This window comes from Astyanax mexicanus, chromosome 22 (genome assembly GCF_023375975.1).
Source record: "Astyanax mexicanus isolate ESR-SI-001 chromosome 22, AstMex3_surface, whole genome shotgun sequence".
In the NCBI taxonomy this organism is placed as follows: domain Eukaryota; kingdom Metazoa; phylum Chordata; class Actinopteri; order Characiformes; family Acestrorhamphidae; genus Astyanax; species Astyanax mexicanus.
Window position 1 is genome coordinate 26,104,840 of NC_064429.1, and position 15,106 is coordinate 26,119,945.

Here is a 15,106-nt window from a genome sequence, read left to right on the forward strand (position 1 = left end):
TGGCTGCAATTCTGGCCTGGACAGATAGGGGGCAGCCTTCTCTTCTGTTTCTCTTCATTTTTTTTTTGCTCCTCCCCTCACCCTCACTTTCTCTCCCTCTCTCTCACACACACATTCTGTCTCTCTCTCTCTTTTGCTCTCTCTTTCTCGCTCACTTCCTCTCTGGCTTGTTCACACAGAATCGCAGGCACTACAAATTAACCTGTCACTTTATCATTTGACAGGATCTTCATTTTTATTCATTAGGCCGAGGGCCCTGCCGTGTCTGTGGTCATTTGCTCGTCTCTTGCTTTAGACGTTCCTCTAGACCTTTTCTCCTCCTCTTTTGCCGTTTTTCTTCATCTTTCGCTTTTTCTTCATCTTACCTTTGCTGCTTTAAACCCTCTTTGCCTTTACTTATAAACCTTAAGAGATGTGGTGCTAAAATAAGATGCCATTAGCCCTAGTTATCCGGACGCGCCCTATGCAGATGCCCTTTGAAGGGGACGAGGGACGAGGAACAGGGAACAAATGACAAACGCAGGGTGTAAAAGCTCTAAAGAGCCGCTAAGCTGTCAGCCAAGAAAAGATAAATGAATGCATAAGTAACCGGGGGCTCGTCCGTGTTTGCCCGGATCAAGGCGAAGATTCAGGGGGCTTTAGAGCCCGGTCGTTTGCGTAGACCCCTATGGAAATAAAATGACATAGCTGTTTTGAATGAAAGAGTGAATGGAAAGCATGGTGTAACTCCTCTTTATCTCCTCCGTCTCCTCGCCGTCTCTGCGCCGGCCTGTTCTGTTACCCTTCATCCCCTTCATCTCTTCATCACCTCCCCATCTCGCCTCTCTCTGCTCTAACTATACAGAGAACTCTGTCACTGAAGAGTGAAGAAGGAGGAAGTGGAGGAAGAAAACCGAGCTGTTTTAAACGCTTAAAGCCGAGTTAATACGCAAATGTTTCCAGTGGTTTTGCTAGGCCCCTGCCAACCACTAAACTAAACAGGGTAATATAAGGCAAATTATTCCCCATTAAACAACAGAAAGAAAAAAACACCACGCACGTAAATCAAGCAGGTCCCGCCTCCCCTTTCCTCTCAAGTCGCGTCTGTTAAGTTCATTTAAGCATCGGTAATGGTTTACAGTAGGCCAGGCGTTTTATTACTGTAAGTGAACTGTGCTGTACATATACTGGTCAACTGTGCTCAGGGAGCCTGGGAAGATGTTGTGTCTGGACTTACTGTAGAAGAACTGTATGTATAAATGTATATACAGCTCTGGGGGAAAAAAAAATACCAACTAAAATGATGATCTTTGATTTTACCTAATTAAAAACCTCTGGAATAAATATCAAGAGGAAGGTGGATGATCACAAGCCATCAAACCAAACTGAACTTCTTGATTGTTTCTATATTTTTTGCACCAGAAGTAAAGGCATAAAGTTATCCAAAAGCAGTGTGTAAGACTGGTGAAGGAGAACATGCCAAGAAGCATGAAAACTGTGCTTAAAAAACAGGGTTATTCCACCAAATATTAATTTATCTTTATATCACCGATTAAGTGTTGGCGATTAATACTGAAGATCTAATGATAAAATATTATGGACTTATTTATTTAGATTTGTAGTGTTTTGTAATTAATATTTTATAGTGTATTTAATATTAGGGATGCAAGAAAAAAAAATCTGTCTGAAACCAAACAAAATGAAACATTTGATAAATTTGTTTTAATACCAGATAACAAACACATTGTTTTACATGTTTTAATGATTTTCCCAACTCTTTTCCACTGTTCATTACATAAATAAAATAGCAAATATGTATATTTGTATTGATTTATTTTTTTTAAGAAATTTTAGGAATTTGTTGGATATGAATTATTTGGTCTTTTTACTTATTTTGGCAATTTTCATCCAAATAATTAAGTAATTTAAAATATAAAAGTTTCCAAATATGTAGTATTTAGTATAATATCTTAATTCTTAAATGATGATCCAGTCTCACCTGCATACCTGATTATTTCGCTCCCATTTCCTTTAAATCCCTACAGTCAGGTCTCTGTGTGTGACTTGGCTGCTGTGTGTGTGTGTGTGTGTGTGTATGTAGTGGTACACACTGATGTATGTGTTATTGTTTGTTGACTACTTTTGTTAACGAAATCTGTTTTATATTGAGGTTAATGTGCCGTGCTTTGACATGTTTTTTTATAGCATGTGTGCATTAGCATTAGCATTAGCTTCCACTCAGTTCTGAGGTTGCTTTGCATTGTCATTTGGTACTTGGTTTTTCCCAGCTGGTAAAATCCTGATTTATGTAGTTTCTGGTGTTTTTATGCTTCATTCAAAAATAGTTTAACACTGCAGACTCTAACTAAACTCTTATTTACCTTCTGAGAACTCTCCTCAGTTCCTCCTCAGCTTATGGCATCTTGAGGACACTAGATAGCACTCTGAAGACTGAACTGGATTAGGATTAAAATAGCCTGAACCTGATCCAAAATGTAATACAATGTACCTGGATCGGCCCTGATGCTCAATCACTGGATCATATTGAGACAATCCTATATATAGTTTTATATATAGTTAGATAGAAAGCGCGAGAGAGAGAGAGAGAGAGAGAGACAAAGAGAGAGAGAGAATTGAGACAGAAATAAAGATTTGTAAAGTCCAGCTTGCTCTGTGTGATGAGAAGTGGAATGAGCTTTAAAGAAAAGGAAAAAGGACATTTCTTCATTTCTTCTTCCTCTCACGTCACTCCGCTCTTTGATGAAGGCAGCCAGAAAGCAATGATAGTTTCTCTCTTTCTCTCTCTGCCCTTCCCTCTCTCTCTCTCTCTCTCTCTCTCTCTCTCTCTCTCTCTCTCTCTCTTTCTCCCCCTCTCAACAGCGAACCAAAAATAGTGTGTGAAATATTTAAGTCTCGATGTGTGGCGGAGGCGAATAATAACCAATTCTACGGACTATTACTGGACACCTGGAGGCCAGGGGCCTTCCTTTCTTCCCCTCCGTCTTCTGTCAAAAAGGGGCTACTCGCCGCTAATGTTAGCAAACCCGCCGCGGTCTACCCACGTAAGCAGATTATGAGTAATTGTGTGTGTGTGTGTGTGTGTGTGTGTGTGTGTGAGTGCGCAGGGAAAAGGGAAAAGAGGCAAGTGACTGGAGGACGGAATGGTTAAAGGCTCGGAATTAAATTTGGATTCCCGCTGGCTGTTTTGTGGCATCCCAGAAAGCTGTACTGAGAGGCTTTGGGGTCGCGCAGAGGGGCCTGTGGCCCACGGAGCACAGAGAGCATGCTGGGAAAAGGTTTGATCGTAGCTGTGGTAGCACTGTTCCTGATAAAAAAAAAAAAACTAAAGCCTCACACACACTCTTACAAGCACACACACACATAAACACACGGCTGTAGAGAGACGTACGAATCGGCTTTATGGTGAATGGCAATGGACTTTGTCTTGGTTTGGGGTCTTTCATTTTTTGAAATAGGATAGAGGGAAATATAAAGGATTTTGTCAGTGAATATGAAAGAGTATGAAAGAGTAACAGTGGGTCTGCAGATGATTGCATACTGTGATTATACACAGCCCGTCCTAGGACACCTCCGTTGTGAATGGCCTACAGTCTGTGATATGGTAAAATTATTATTATATTTTTATTATAATAATTATTATTGGCAGAAAAAGGGAAATGAATGAAATAACCAAAAAGATGCAAAGCTTTCAGACCTCAAACAATAAAATTCATATTCATAAAGTTTTAAGAGTTCAGAAATCAATACTTGGTGAAATAACCCTTGTTTTTAATCACAGTTTTATGCATCTTGGCCTGTTCTTCTCCACCAGTCTTATACACTGCTTTTAGATAACGTTATGCTTTACACTCCTGGTGTAAAAATTCAAGCAGTTCAGTTTGGACTGATGGCTTGTGATCATCCATCTTCCTCTTGATTATAATTCAGAGGTTTTCAATTTGGTAAAGTCAAAGAAACTCATCATTTTTAAGTGGTCTCTTTTTTCCAGAGCTGTATGAGTGATATATAATTTAAACCAATTAAAAACAGAGCTAATTACACTCTTTGCAATGAAGTGTTCAGTTGGTCTGTCATCTTTAAGCACATTCAATAACGGCATTATGCTCTAAAACAGTATATTGTGTATCATAATAGTAAGTTTTTTTCAGGATGTAATTAAATAATCGGATGTTCCTCTACTGCTAAGATTTATTTATTTGCTCTGTCTCAGACAGGTCTGACCAATAACACGATTTTAACTAGAGCAATCACAAAATCTAGAGTTGTTAAAACACCCATAAACACCTAAATGGTCACAGCAAGTGGATAAAATGAGTGAAGATAACCTCATAATTATTTATCTGCATTTTGACTTCCTAAAAAGAAAAATCTAATAACACTTTATTTTGATGGTTCATTATAGATGCTCAACTAACATTCAACTTACGTTTAGCTGAATATCTATTAAATGTAACTATGTAAATGTAAATTATTCACTACAGATCTTAACCCTACACATTATCTCAACCCTAAGCAATAACCCTAACCATAAATCAACCCTAAAAAAAGCCAGCCCTAACCCACAATTTAATCTAAACCTTAAATCTAACCCTAAATATGTCCCTAAAATGTTAAGATTAGAGTTTGGATACGAGTTGAGTTTAGGGGTACATTCAATAGACAGTCATTTACTTTCACCTTAGAGTTCAGTTGCATTTAATAAAAATGGATTTGAATGTAAGTTGAGCGTCTGTGAGGCATCTGTGGTGGACCATCCAAATAAAAATAATACCAAAGCTAATTTAGTTAAACGGAAATAAATCAAAACTGACATTCAGAACCTCTACGCAAAGTAATATAATAATTTTCTTGTCTTAAGCAGAAGCTGATGATGCTTTTTAAACATTTTTAAAATATAATAATAATTACTGTCCTTTTTAGATTTAAGAAATCATGTAGGATTTTTGGACATTTTTACTTTAACCCTTACAGTAAAAAGCTTTCTGACAAAAAAAATGAATAAAGCAAAAAAGTGCAGACAAGACAACGCCCGAGAAAAGAAGACAAGACAACATCAATCACGCTGCCTTTAATAATCTCCTCCTCTCTCTCTCACACTCACACTCGCTCTTCTGCCAGATGGACTTCAGGTGCTCGGCGTGTGAATGGCTAGGCAGACAGTGTGAGTCTAGTCACTGGCAGATGAGTGAGAGTGTGTGAGCTGAAAAGCTGAGTGTGTGACGTTCTAGAGGTTCACCAGGGTCCGCCAGAGTCAGGCCAGCCAATCACCAGCCTGGGAGGATTCTCCTGAAGGAGGAGGGGGGAAAATAACATGGCGACTCGGTGTAATCATTTCGCGTCGTTCTGCTGGGAGTGTGTGATAATGTCGGGTCAAGCTGACTCCACCAGTTCAGCGGCTCATCGCTGCAGTGAGCTTTCTGTGTATTTAGTTGCTGCACTTTTAAAAATAAAGGGCCTTCGGATGGGTCTTTGGGGGACACCATAGACAGAAATTTAGCGTGAATGGAATATTTGGGGTTTGTTGAATGTGAAGAATTTATATGCTTTAAATGAGACTCCTCCCATTCACTCACATGTTGTTTTTTCTGAAAACAAAGGATATATATATATATATATTTTTTCTTTCAGCTTTTGTTGGAATAACTGTCTATACTGCCCAGTTTATTCTGGCTTTCTATTAGTTTTTGATTTAACATTTCTGTGAGGATTTCATTGCAGTCAGTGACACATTAGGATGCTAAATGATCACCACTCTTTCTCCTCAACTTTTCCTATATAACTATGGAGTGAAACACCATCTCAGTTCCACAGAACACAGTTCCATTTCTTTACAGCTCAATGCTTTTAAGCTGGCTTTCTATTATTTTAGCCCACATCTAATATTAGGCATGCCAGGTTAATCCACTCCAGAGAGACCTAATCTATTTCTAACCGGTGCTATACAAGATATGTGTGTGTGTGTATATATATATATATATATATATATATATATATATATATATGTGTGCATTTGCACATCTTTGTGAGCATCAATAGGTACAACGTCTAAAAATTAAGGGAATGCATTATTTAGGCTGTCTGCAAAAATACAGACTGTATAACAGTGCCTGATGAGGGCCAGTTTCACCATTCAGACTTCGTTTTATAGTCTTTGAGACTGCACTTGAGTTTACTTTATTTAAAAGTTTAATATCAGTTAAATTTTTTGGATTGACTGACCTTAATGTCTACAAATATATGGTTTTTTTTACTTAGTTGAGTAGTTCTTCTTGTTCTAATGTTTCAACTCAAATAGGGCTACTCAGTGCTGTATACCAACTCTACCTCTGCACAACTTTATAACTGATGCTCTCAAACACATTAAGATGCAAGAAATTCAGGTAGTAAGTAGTTTACGCTTGAGGAGTTCAGCACAGCTGTAAACTGAAAGCCATTCCAGGTGACTCTACCTCCTTAAAATGTGCTTAAGATGTGCAAAACTATCATCTAAGAATGTAAAATATAAAGCATAGTATGGTTTGTTTAAGATATTTTTGCTTAATAAATAATTCCATATGCTCCCCTCCCCCAAATTAAAATAATAATAAAAAACAGTTAATTTAAGGTGTGCTAAACTTTAGATTGGTACTTTATAATACATATAGAATGTATGATCTCATGGTCTGACATTGTACAGATACAAACTTGTATGTATGTGAGATATAGAGCCACAGTGTGTCAGACATACAGAGCTTCTGTATATTTGTGATCTGTATATGTCTGTGTGTGTCTCAGTGTGTGTGTGTCTCTTTCTGTGTGTGTGTGTGTGTGTGTGTGTGTGTGTCCGTCCACTGCTTCTTAATAGACGTGCCGAGCTGAATGCAGCCTCACATCTCGCTGGCTCATAATGGCCAGTGTGGAGTCTTTAGGCTGGCTGGATCTCAAGCCTTTTGCTTATGGATAATTGCACTCCCAGCCCCTTTTGCCTCCCCTTTCTGCAGCTGAAAACCAAGCTCATTGCAGCCCATAAAGAAATCTCCTCGCTGAAGAAGAGAGAGAAAGAAAGAGAGAGAGAGAGAGAGAGAGAGAGCCGGCGGGGGGAGGAGGAAGAGGAGAGAAAAGAGAGCCAGAGACACAGAGAAAGAGAGAGGGATTCCAAGTTGTCCTTGTGCATAAAAGTAGATTCTGCACTTTAACACCTTTTCAAATTAATATTTGTGATGGGTCTATTCTGCGGCCGCTGTTTCTGTTCTGGGGCCTTTGTTCCTGCGTTTGATGTAATGGAGGAGAGCACAAAAGGAGAGCGGGGAGAGTGAGGGAAAATGGTAGTTAAGTGGGCTTAAGGGGTGCTTCAGCGGCGGCTGAAAGACGGCCCGGCCTGAATAGGAGCCGCGAGTGCTCGGGAGCCCCGGGCCCCGGCTGTAAACAGACAGGTCCGGCACAAAGGTACACCGCAAATGAGCACGGGCAAGCTGCAGAAACCCAGTGGCTGGAGACTGAGCCGGGGACACACACACACACACACACATAGACTCACACCAGACTCTCACAAGTTCCAGACAGACTCCACACAGCGAATCCATCCTGTGTGTTGGACTGTGTATTTAATAATAAAAAAAAAATTGTAACACTGAATATTCTTGATTTCAGCATACATTTACATTTATCACTTTAATTGCTGTTTTTGGACACTGGCTGTGTGTGAATTAGTATCATTTTATCATCCAGTGTTTTAATCCCCACCCACTTTTTAATATATAAATATATATATATATATATATATATATATATATATATATATATATATATATATATATATATATATATATATATATTTTTTTTTTTTTTTTAATTTATTTTTCAAATCTCAACCCTGCAAAATATTTTTTGAACAGTTACCACTTACTTTCTGTTGTCTACATTTGAAACTTTTTTTTGCCACTTTTTAAGCTTTTGTATTAATTTATTTGTTTTATTAGTTTTTATAAGACACCTCCCATACTTACCTTAACATTTATATAATTTTAAATTTTTAAATTTAAATCTAATTTTAAATGTTATTTTTTTGCTATCCACTTTTTAATCTCCGCCCACATTTTTACACCTTTTTTCCACCTTTTTATTTTGTTTTATTTTATATCAACTTCATTCCAATTAACTTCATTTCTACCTTTCACGTCTCCCAACTTTCGGATTTAATATTTGGACACTTACCACTTACTGTACGTCTTTGAGTCTTTAATCTAGTTATCCACTTTTTCCACATTTTCATTTTTTTTTCTTAATTTTTTAAGATAACCCCTCCAATCAATCTCTCTTTTTCTTCTCCCTCTTACACCCAAACCATGACCCCCCCCAACTATTCCTCTCACCCCACACCCCTACCCCCCCCAATCCCCTCTCCAGGCCTTAGCACTGCTTCATCCCCAGCGCTTGGGCGGTTAAAACTCTTTTGTTTGGTTAATTGCGATGAGTATAATATACTAGTCTCTCAGAGGTCCGCGAGACAATTAGACAATTGCCCGTTTTTAATGAGACAGCGCCCAGTCACACACTGCACACTGGCTGGCCCCCTCTCCTCTCTTTCACCACTCGTCTTCGGCAGAGCCACCGTGGGCCTTTCTTTCTCTCTCTCTCTCTTTCTCTCTCTCTTTTGCTCTCTCTGTCTCTCTCTCACTCATTCTCTCTCTCTATCTTTTTTTTTAACCCCCTTCTCTTTTTTTTTTTTGTTCGTACAGGGAGGAGGGGAATCACCCTCAAGTCGGGGTTCCCTTCCAGTAATAGGGGTGTGAGGGGATAGAAAAAAAAAGGCTGTGTAAAAAAAAAAAAAAAAAAAGGAATATAGAATGAAAGAGGGGGGTATTTTGTCCTCAATCAAACTCTCATGGGCGACTCCCGTGTTTGGCGGAGGAGGCGGGTGCGAGGCTGGCCGCTTTAGCAGGGCCACTAGCTCTGGGAATGGCCAGGTAATGAGCAGCCATTATCTCCAGCTCGGGGAGTGAGACGTGCACTTTTCTATTGTCACTCCCCGTAAGCAAGAGGGATTGGCCAGGGGGGCTGAGGAGCTGCGGAGCTGCGGATGACGGATCGTGCTGTGGGCTGTGGGCTGAGAGCTGTGGGCTATGGGTTCGCCAGCCAAGCTGCAGCCCAAGTGGCGGGCCTTCTCTTACTCTCTCTCTCTCTCTTTCTCTATTTTTCAGTGTCTCTCTCTCTCTTTCTTTTTCTGCCTTTTTATCTGGACAAGCTTGAAGATAAAGTGTCAGTCTGTGTTTTTTTTCCTGTTTCTTTTTTAATGTATAAAAAAATGAGCAATTCATTAATAATAAGTTATTCATTATAAAATCGTTACTGCTTCTCTTTTCCTCTTTTGCCACAAACTAATTAATAACCCTACTTTATGACTTGATGCCTCTTTTTGGTATCTCTCTCTCTCTCTCTTTCTCTCTCTCTATCTCTCTCACTCTTTTTTTCTATTTTTCTCTATTTTTCTCTGTTTCTCACTCTCTCTCTTTTACTGTCTTTTTATCTGGACAATCTGGTGGATAGTGTGTCAGTGTGTCTTCTTTCTTTTTTTAATGTATAAAAAAATGAGCAATATTAATAAGCTATTCATTATAATATCTGTGCTGCTTCTATTTCCCTCTTTTGCCACAGACTTAATTAATAACCCTACTTTATGACTTGATGTCGTTGAGTGACTTATTTACTCACTAATTCACACACACACACACACACACACACACACACACACACACACACACATGCTCAAATCTCAAATCTACACTTGAAGCATAAAGTTGTAAAAGGGCAGTGGGCAGCTTTTTTGTCTCTGTCTATCTGTTCTTCTTCATTTTTGCTTCCCCTTTTTCTTTATTTCCTTTCACTCATTCACCCGATCTGTTGCCCCCTTTTACTTTTCTCTTTTTATACAATCTCTCTCTCTCTCTCTCTCTTTTTCTCTCTCTCCCACTTTTTTCTATTTTTCTCTATTTTTCAGTGTCTCTTTTTGTATCTGGACAATCTGGAGGATAGTGTGTCAGTGTGTCTTGTTTCTTTTTTTTAAATGTATAAAAAAATGAGCAATATTTATAAGCTATTCACTATAATATCGCCACTGCTTCTATTTCCCTCTTTTGCCACAGACTAATTAATAACCCTATTTAAGACTTGATGTCGTCGATTGACTTATTCACTCACTAACCGAACACACACACACTCAAATGCTCAAATCTCAAATCTACACTGTGAAGGACTATGAAGTCTACAGTATGAAGTTGTAAAGGGCAGCGGGCAGCTTTTTTTTTTCTGTCTCTCTGCTCTTCTTCATTTTTTCTTTCTCTCTTTCTTTATTTCCTTTCACTTTTCCACCCGATCTGTCTCCCCCTTTTACTTTTTCCTCTTTTTACTATCTCTCTCTCACTCTCTCTCTCTTTCTCTTTCTCTCTCTTTTTTCCCCTCAATCCAGCGCTAATCACACTGTTACAACAAAGACGGGCTCCATTATTGCGTCCGTGGCCGAGAAGAAAGGAAATGGGAGAGGGACAGGGGTTGGTCGCCACCTGACACGGGACAATTAATCTTGGCGTAAAGCGTTGTCAGACGCCGGCGATGGACACAAATGGATGGCCGGCATTAAGCGGGCGAGTGTAGGTAGGGATTTTAACAAGCATTTACGAGAGTCCATTTTGCCGCTAATGAAGAGGGGAATAAGTGACCCGGCGAGCTGGCAGGCAACATACACTTAAAGATCTGTCCTCCTTCATCGACGACTCCGGACGGACAGAGTGAGCTGAAGAAAGAGAGAGAGAGTGGTAGAAAGAAGAAAGCAGAAAGCACGCTGTCGTCCTCCTGCTAATGCCTCCGTCAGCGTGGCTGAAGATCAGAAGGCCTGACCGGGCGAGGACGGCCGACTTTGCCCTCAGACGCTGGCCCCTGCCTGGCCTCCCAGTCTACCGCCGCTTGGCCCTTTCCAAATTAATTAAAGCGAAACCAGCCACGGCGGCTACAGACACCGCCCTGCCCTCCAACGAGCTTGTTTATTTAGAGACGATGAATACATCAGCGAGCCGAGCCACTGTGAACTTTTAATGAGCCTTACCAGACCCAGCTGAGAGCGAGAGAGAGAGAGAAAGAGAGAGACACACATAAGGCTGGTGCTCTGGTCAGACGCTCAGTGGAAAGCTGACCTAAAGTGGCATTGATTATTAGCCCTACAGAGAGAGAGGCGTCTGCACGTTCAAATGTGGGAAAAGACTAGCAGAGTGCTGAGGATGAAAGCGAGCGCGGCTAGCGTGTGTTGCTAATGCTAATGGGCCGTGTTTGACACGAGCGCTCAGGCCGGGTCGTAATGACGGGGTTGTTAGAGGAGACTGATAGATGATAGTGTAGAGTGCAGCATGTATATCAAGCACAATAAAAGTCTTTACTCGCTCTCAATCAAGCATAACATTATGACCACCTCCTTGTTTCTACACCCATTATCTTTATCCTATTTTTTCCTGTCTGCTTCACAGAGCAAATACTGTAGGAGCATTTAATATAACGTAGCTATACGTTAATTACAGACTGTAGTCCTTCTAATTCACTGCATGTGGCATACCGCATACTTTATTAACCTCTGCAGTGATACTGGCGAGTGTGGAGGTGTATGAGGTGTTAGTAGTAAGTGTTGTGCTGGGGTATGTTTGGGTGAATCAGACAGTACAGCAGTGCTGCTGGAGTTTTTAAACCCTGTGTTCACTGTGACACTCCTGCCTACAGTAGCTGCTCCACCAAATTCATCTGCTGTTGCTTAGTTAGACGTTAAATGGTCTCAGCATGCTGCCCACAGGATGCTGTTGGTAGACTATTCTCAGTCCAGCCCTGACACTGAAGTGTTTAAAAACTCCAGCAGTACCGCTGCGTCAAATTTTTTGTAGTAAGTACACTTTTTTTTCCCTTTGCATTTAAGCTCTTATTGTTTAGTCAATAACCAAATATGATAAAAAAATAAATAAATAATACTAATAATAAATAATAAAAATAATAATAAATCTACTGAACAAAATTTTGCTAATTTATTATTTTTGCACACAAATAAACTACATAAACTAAGTTTTGTTATTGTTGTATATTGCAAACAACATGAAAAAATCATACATTGTTTAAAAAAGAGGTGATTCTTTTTCATTTTTTAACAAAATATTTTTTAACAGCTTACAGCTGGTAAGTAGAAATGGAAATATTCCGAGCTTTGGAAACGAATTAAAAAATATATATACATTTGCAAAGCTTTTGTCTGCAGTACAGCAGTGCTGGAACAGATTGTGATATACTCCAGCATTTATCTCTGCTGCGGCATTTACACACTTTCACACAGCTCATTCACACTTTCATATAGTTCACAATAACTAGAAAAAGACACAAACACAGAAAACTCTGTAACTATTAAAAGTATAAAGCTTTTTTTTTTTTTTACATAAATGATCATATTATACACCTTCAAAAGACTTTTGGAAAGTGGAGAAAACTGCTACAGGAAAAGTCACGTCTAGCTGACCCACATGGCAACAGCTTTAGCTCAGCTTAACATGATTGGACTAAATCTCTTTAGTTTTAGTAGTGAAAAGAAGAATTAGAGGACTGACAGGTTAAAAACTGCAGTAATAAAGGTATTGCTAAGACGAGTAAATGATAAAGCAGCTTGTCTGATCCGTACATCACTGCTACTGGACTATCTATTTAAAACAGAAGTGTCCTTAAACAGTAGATATACATTTAGACACTCCTGAGAAGTACTAAATAAGCATTTTGAATATATTTGAAAATCTCTTTGTGTGACAACAAGATAAAAACCTTGACGGATATTGGATGTGCATTCATAGTGAGTATATAATGAACTCTACTTCAGATATCACATATTGCAGCTGATTTCAGGATTGTGAGAATTGTGACGGTATCGGTTCAGTCCTAGTACACACTCACTCACACTCACTCGCTCAGTCACTCACACATTTTTCCCCACAGACATCTCCTACCATCCATGCACGTTCTCCTCCAGGGAGCTTGTCTCAATGTGAGAAGTTTTTTTTTTTTTTTTTTTTTTTTTTCCCCCCTCTTCCTCCTTCCTCTTCTCACAGCCGAATGTGTTTTACATACGAGTGTATTTTTCACTGTCTGTCTCCCGCCGACATGAGGACTGCCTGGCAGGGTGTCATCTGACCACCTCTGCTGCTCTGTCCGCTGGGGTGGTCAACGCCGGGAGAGGTGCTTCTCTCCTGGACGCTTTCAGCTTCCTGCGCTCTCCCAAAAGGCAGAAGGCAAGTGGCAGGAAAGCTCCACGGCTTTTGAATTGTTAATGCTTGCATCTCGTTGACAGGTGCTGCAGCGAGGAGAGGAGAGGAAAGAAGAGAAGAAGATGGTAGAGGAAAAGGTAGAGGAAAAAAACAAAAAAAAAAAACAAACGCTGGGTGTTCGGTTAATAAAGTAGCTGGGTGCTAGCGTGTGCTTATGGAGCAATATGAATAGCGTATGGAAATTGTAGTTTTGAAGCACTCCGCGAGGCCCGGGCGTTTGTTTCTTGTTGATCTGTTACGGCTCAAGTTGATTTGTTTTGACTGGGGAGCTTCTTTTGTGTTTTGAGAAGTGAAGAAAGTAGTTTATCTTTCTAGCGTGAGTTATTTCACTCTCGCGCTGTTTTTTTTCCCTCTCTTTTCTTGAGGCTAACAAGGTGCCTCACTGCTGGAGAAGTTTGGACGTGTGTAAGTTTGGACGTTGCTCTACAAGCGAGTCCGTTTACTGTAGGTTAGAGGTCGTTGCCTATTATAGATATGCCACATGTTTTTGAAGAGCACCCTCTTCGAAACTTCCTTTAGTACCTAGTAGTCTCTCTTAAGTAGCACAGCTTCATGGCTAGTCAACCATCGCCGCAGCAGCAGCAACATCCGTCATTACCGTTACCGTTAGGACCTTGTTGACCTGCCGTGTCAAGCCAGCAAGTCTTGTCCTCGTCTGGCCTGTTTGCTTGTCATTACGCACCCAGAGTACGTCCAACTCTACCGAGACGGCGGCGACAACGACAACGACAATGTGACAACAATCCCCAACACCCCCACCTCAAACCCACAATCACACAAGAACACACACACACACATATATATATATATATACACACACACACCCTCCAAAACCCTTCCCTTCCCACCCCACCCCGCATTCCTTCCTTCCTCAGCGGCCAAACATTTTTAATTATATCTTCTCCGAAGTAGTGCGCCTCAGTAACCAAGGAGCTGACATTGATGCATGTGCTGATAAATCCGCAAACACTGGAAACGAGATTAACAAAGATTTTGAGGAAAGGGTGACAGCTAATTTTGCGCACTGGTCCGCGCCTCGTTCAGGAGTGATGTTTTGATAGAGAACCGGCGGAGAATTCGCATTTCACGCCGGAGAGAGGGATATTAGGAGTTGCGCAGCATATGCACTTTTTAAAATTGTTTTGCAGGACCCACCCCCTCCACTCACCTTCCCCCCCCTCAGCCACCACCTCCCCTAGTTACTGACATGACTGAATTCACTTTCCTAGCTCGTCAATGGGCTCTGGGCTTTTGGCTTGGTTCTGAAGAAGCTTGGGTAATTTATTTATAATTTACTGTGGTGTTATGTGTTAAGAGGGACTCTTAAAGTTAAGGTTGTTTGTCAGAAAGTGTTAAATACCTGTTAGGAAGTTCATCTCACGATGAAGTCTGGCATGTGGTTGGTTAAAGGAAGGGAACTGAGCTCGGGTAGCAATGGGTAAACCATAAACTGTGTTCTATCATCATGTACTTATAGGCTGATATGAAGGCTTAAAGTTGATCCAGCTTGGCTGTAGATGCTTTTAGGTAGCTTCTGAATTAGGGTTGTAAGGTATATTGTTTCAGCATCAACGTTGCACAGTAATTTTTCCAGACACAGATCTGTAGTAAACTTAAAGTTGTTAAACAAACCAAAATACTCTGTGAAGCATTTAGATGCTCTTATCTGGGGTGCTGTTAGATTTCGGTTTCTGAACTCTTTTTTTATTCTGTGTAACAGAGGGAACTCTTGGTCTTCTTTCAATGGGTGGTCCTGATAAGCACCAGTTTCATCGTGACATTTTTGATGGTCT

The 15,106-nt window shown here is 40.2% G+C and overlaps 1 protein-coding gene across 5 annotated transcripts in view; it reads left to right on the forward strand.

Moving 5' to 3' along the window:
• The window catches only part of fam172a (family with sequence similarity 172 member A), a 288,454-nt gene that overhangs the window by 82,339 nt on the left and 191,009 nt on the right, over positions 1–15,106 (forward strand). For 4 of the 5 annotated variants that reach the window (XM_049470775.1, XM_049470778.1, XM_049470777.1 and 1 more), the window contains exon 7: positions 13,337–13,390. The exons of the other annotated variant lie outside the window; for it this stretch is intronic. In XM_049470775.1, the coding sequence (XP_049326732.1) occupies positions 13,337–13,390 (54 nt within the window). The remainder of the gene's footprint in view (positions 1–13,336; positions 13,391–15,106) is intronic. 5 annotated transcript variants of the gene reach the window in all.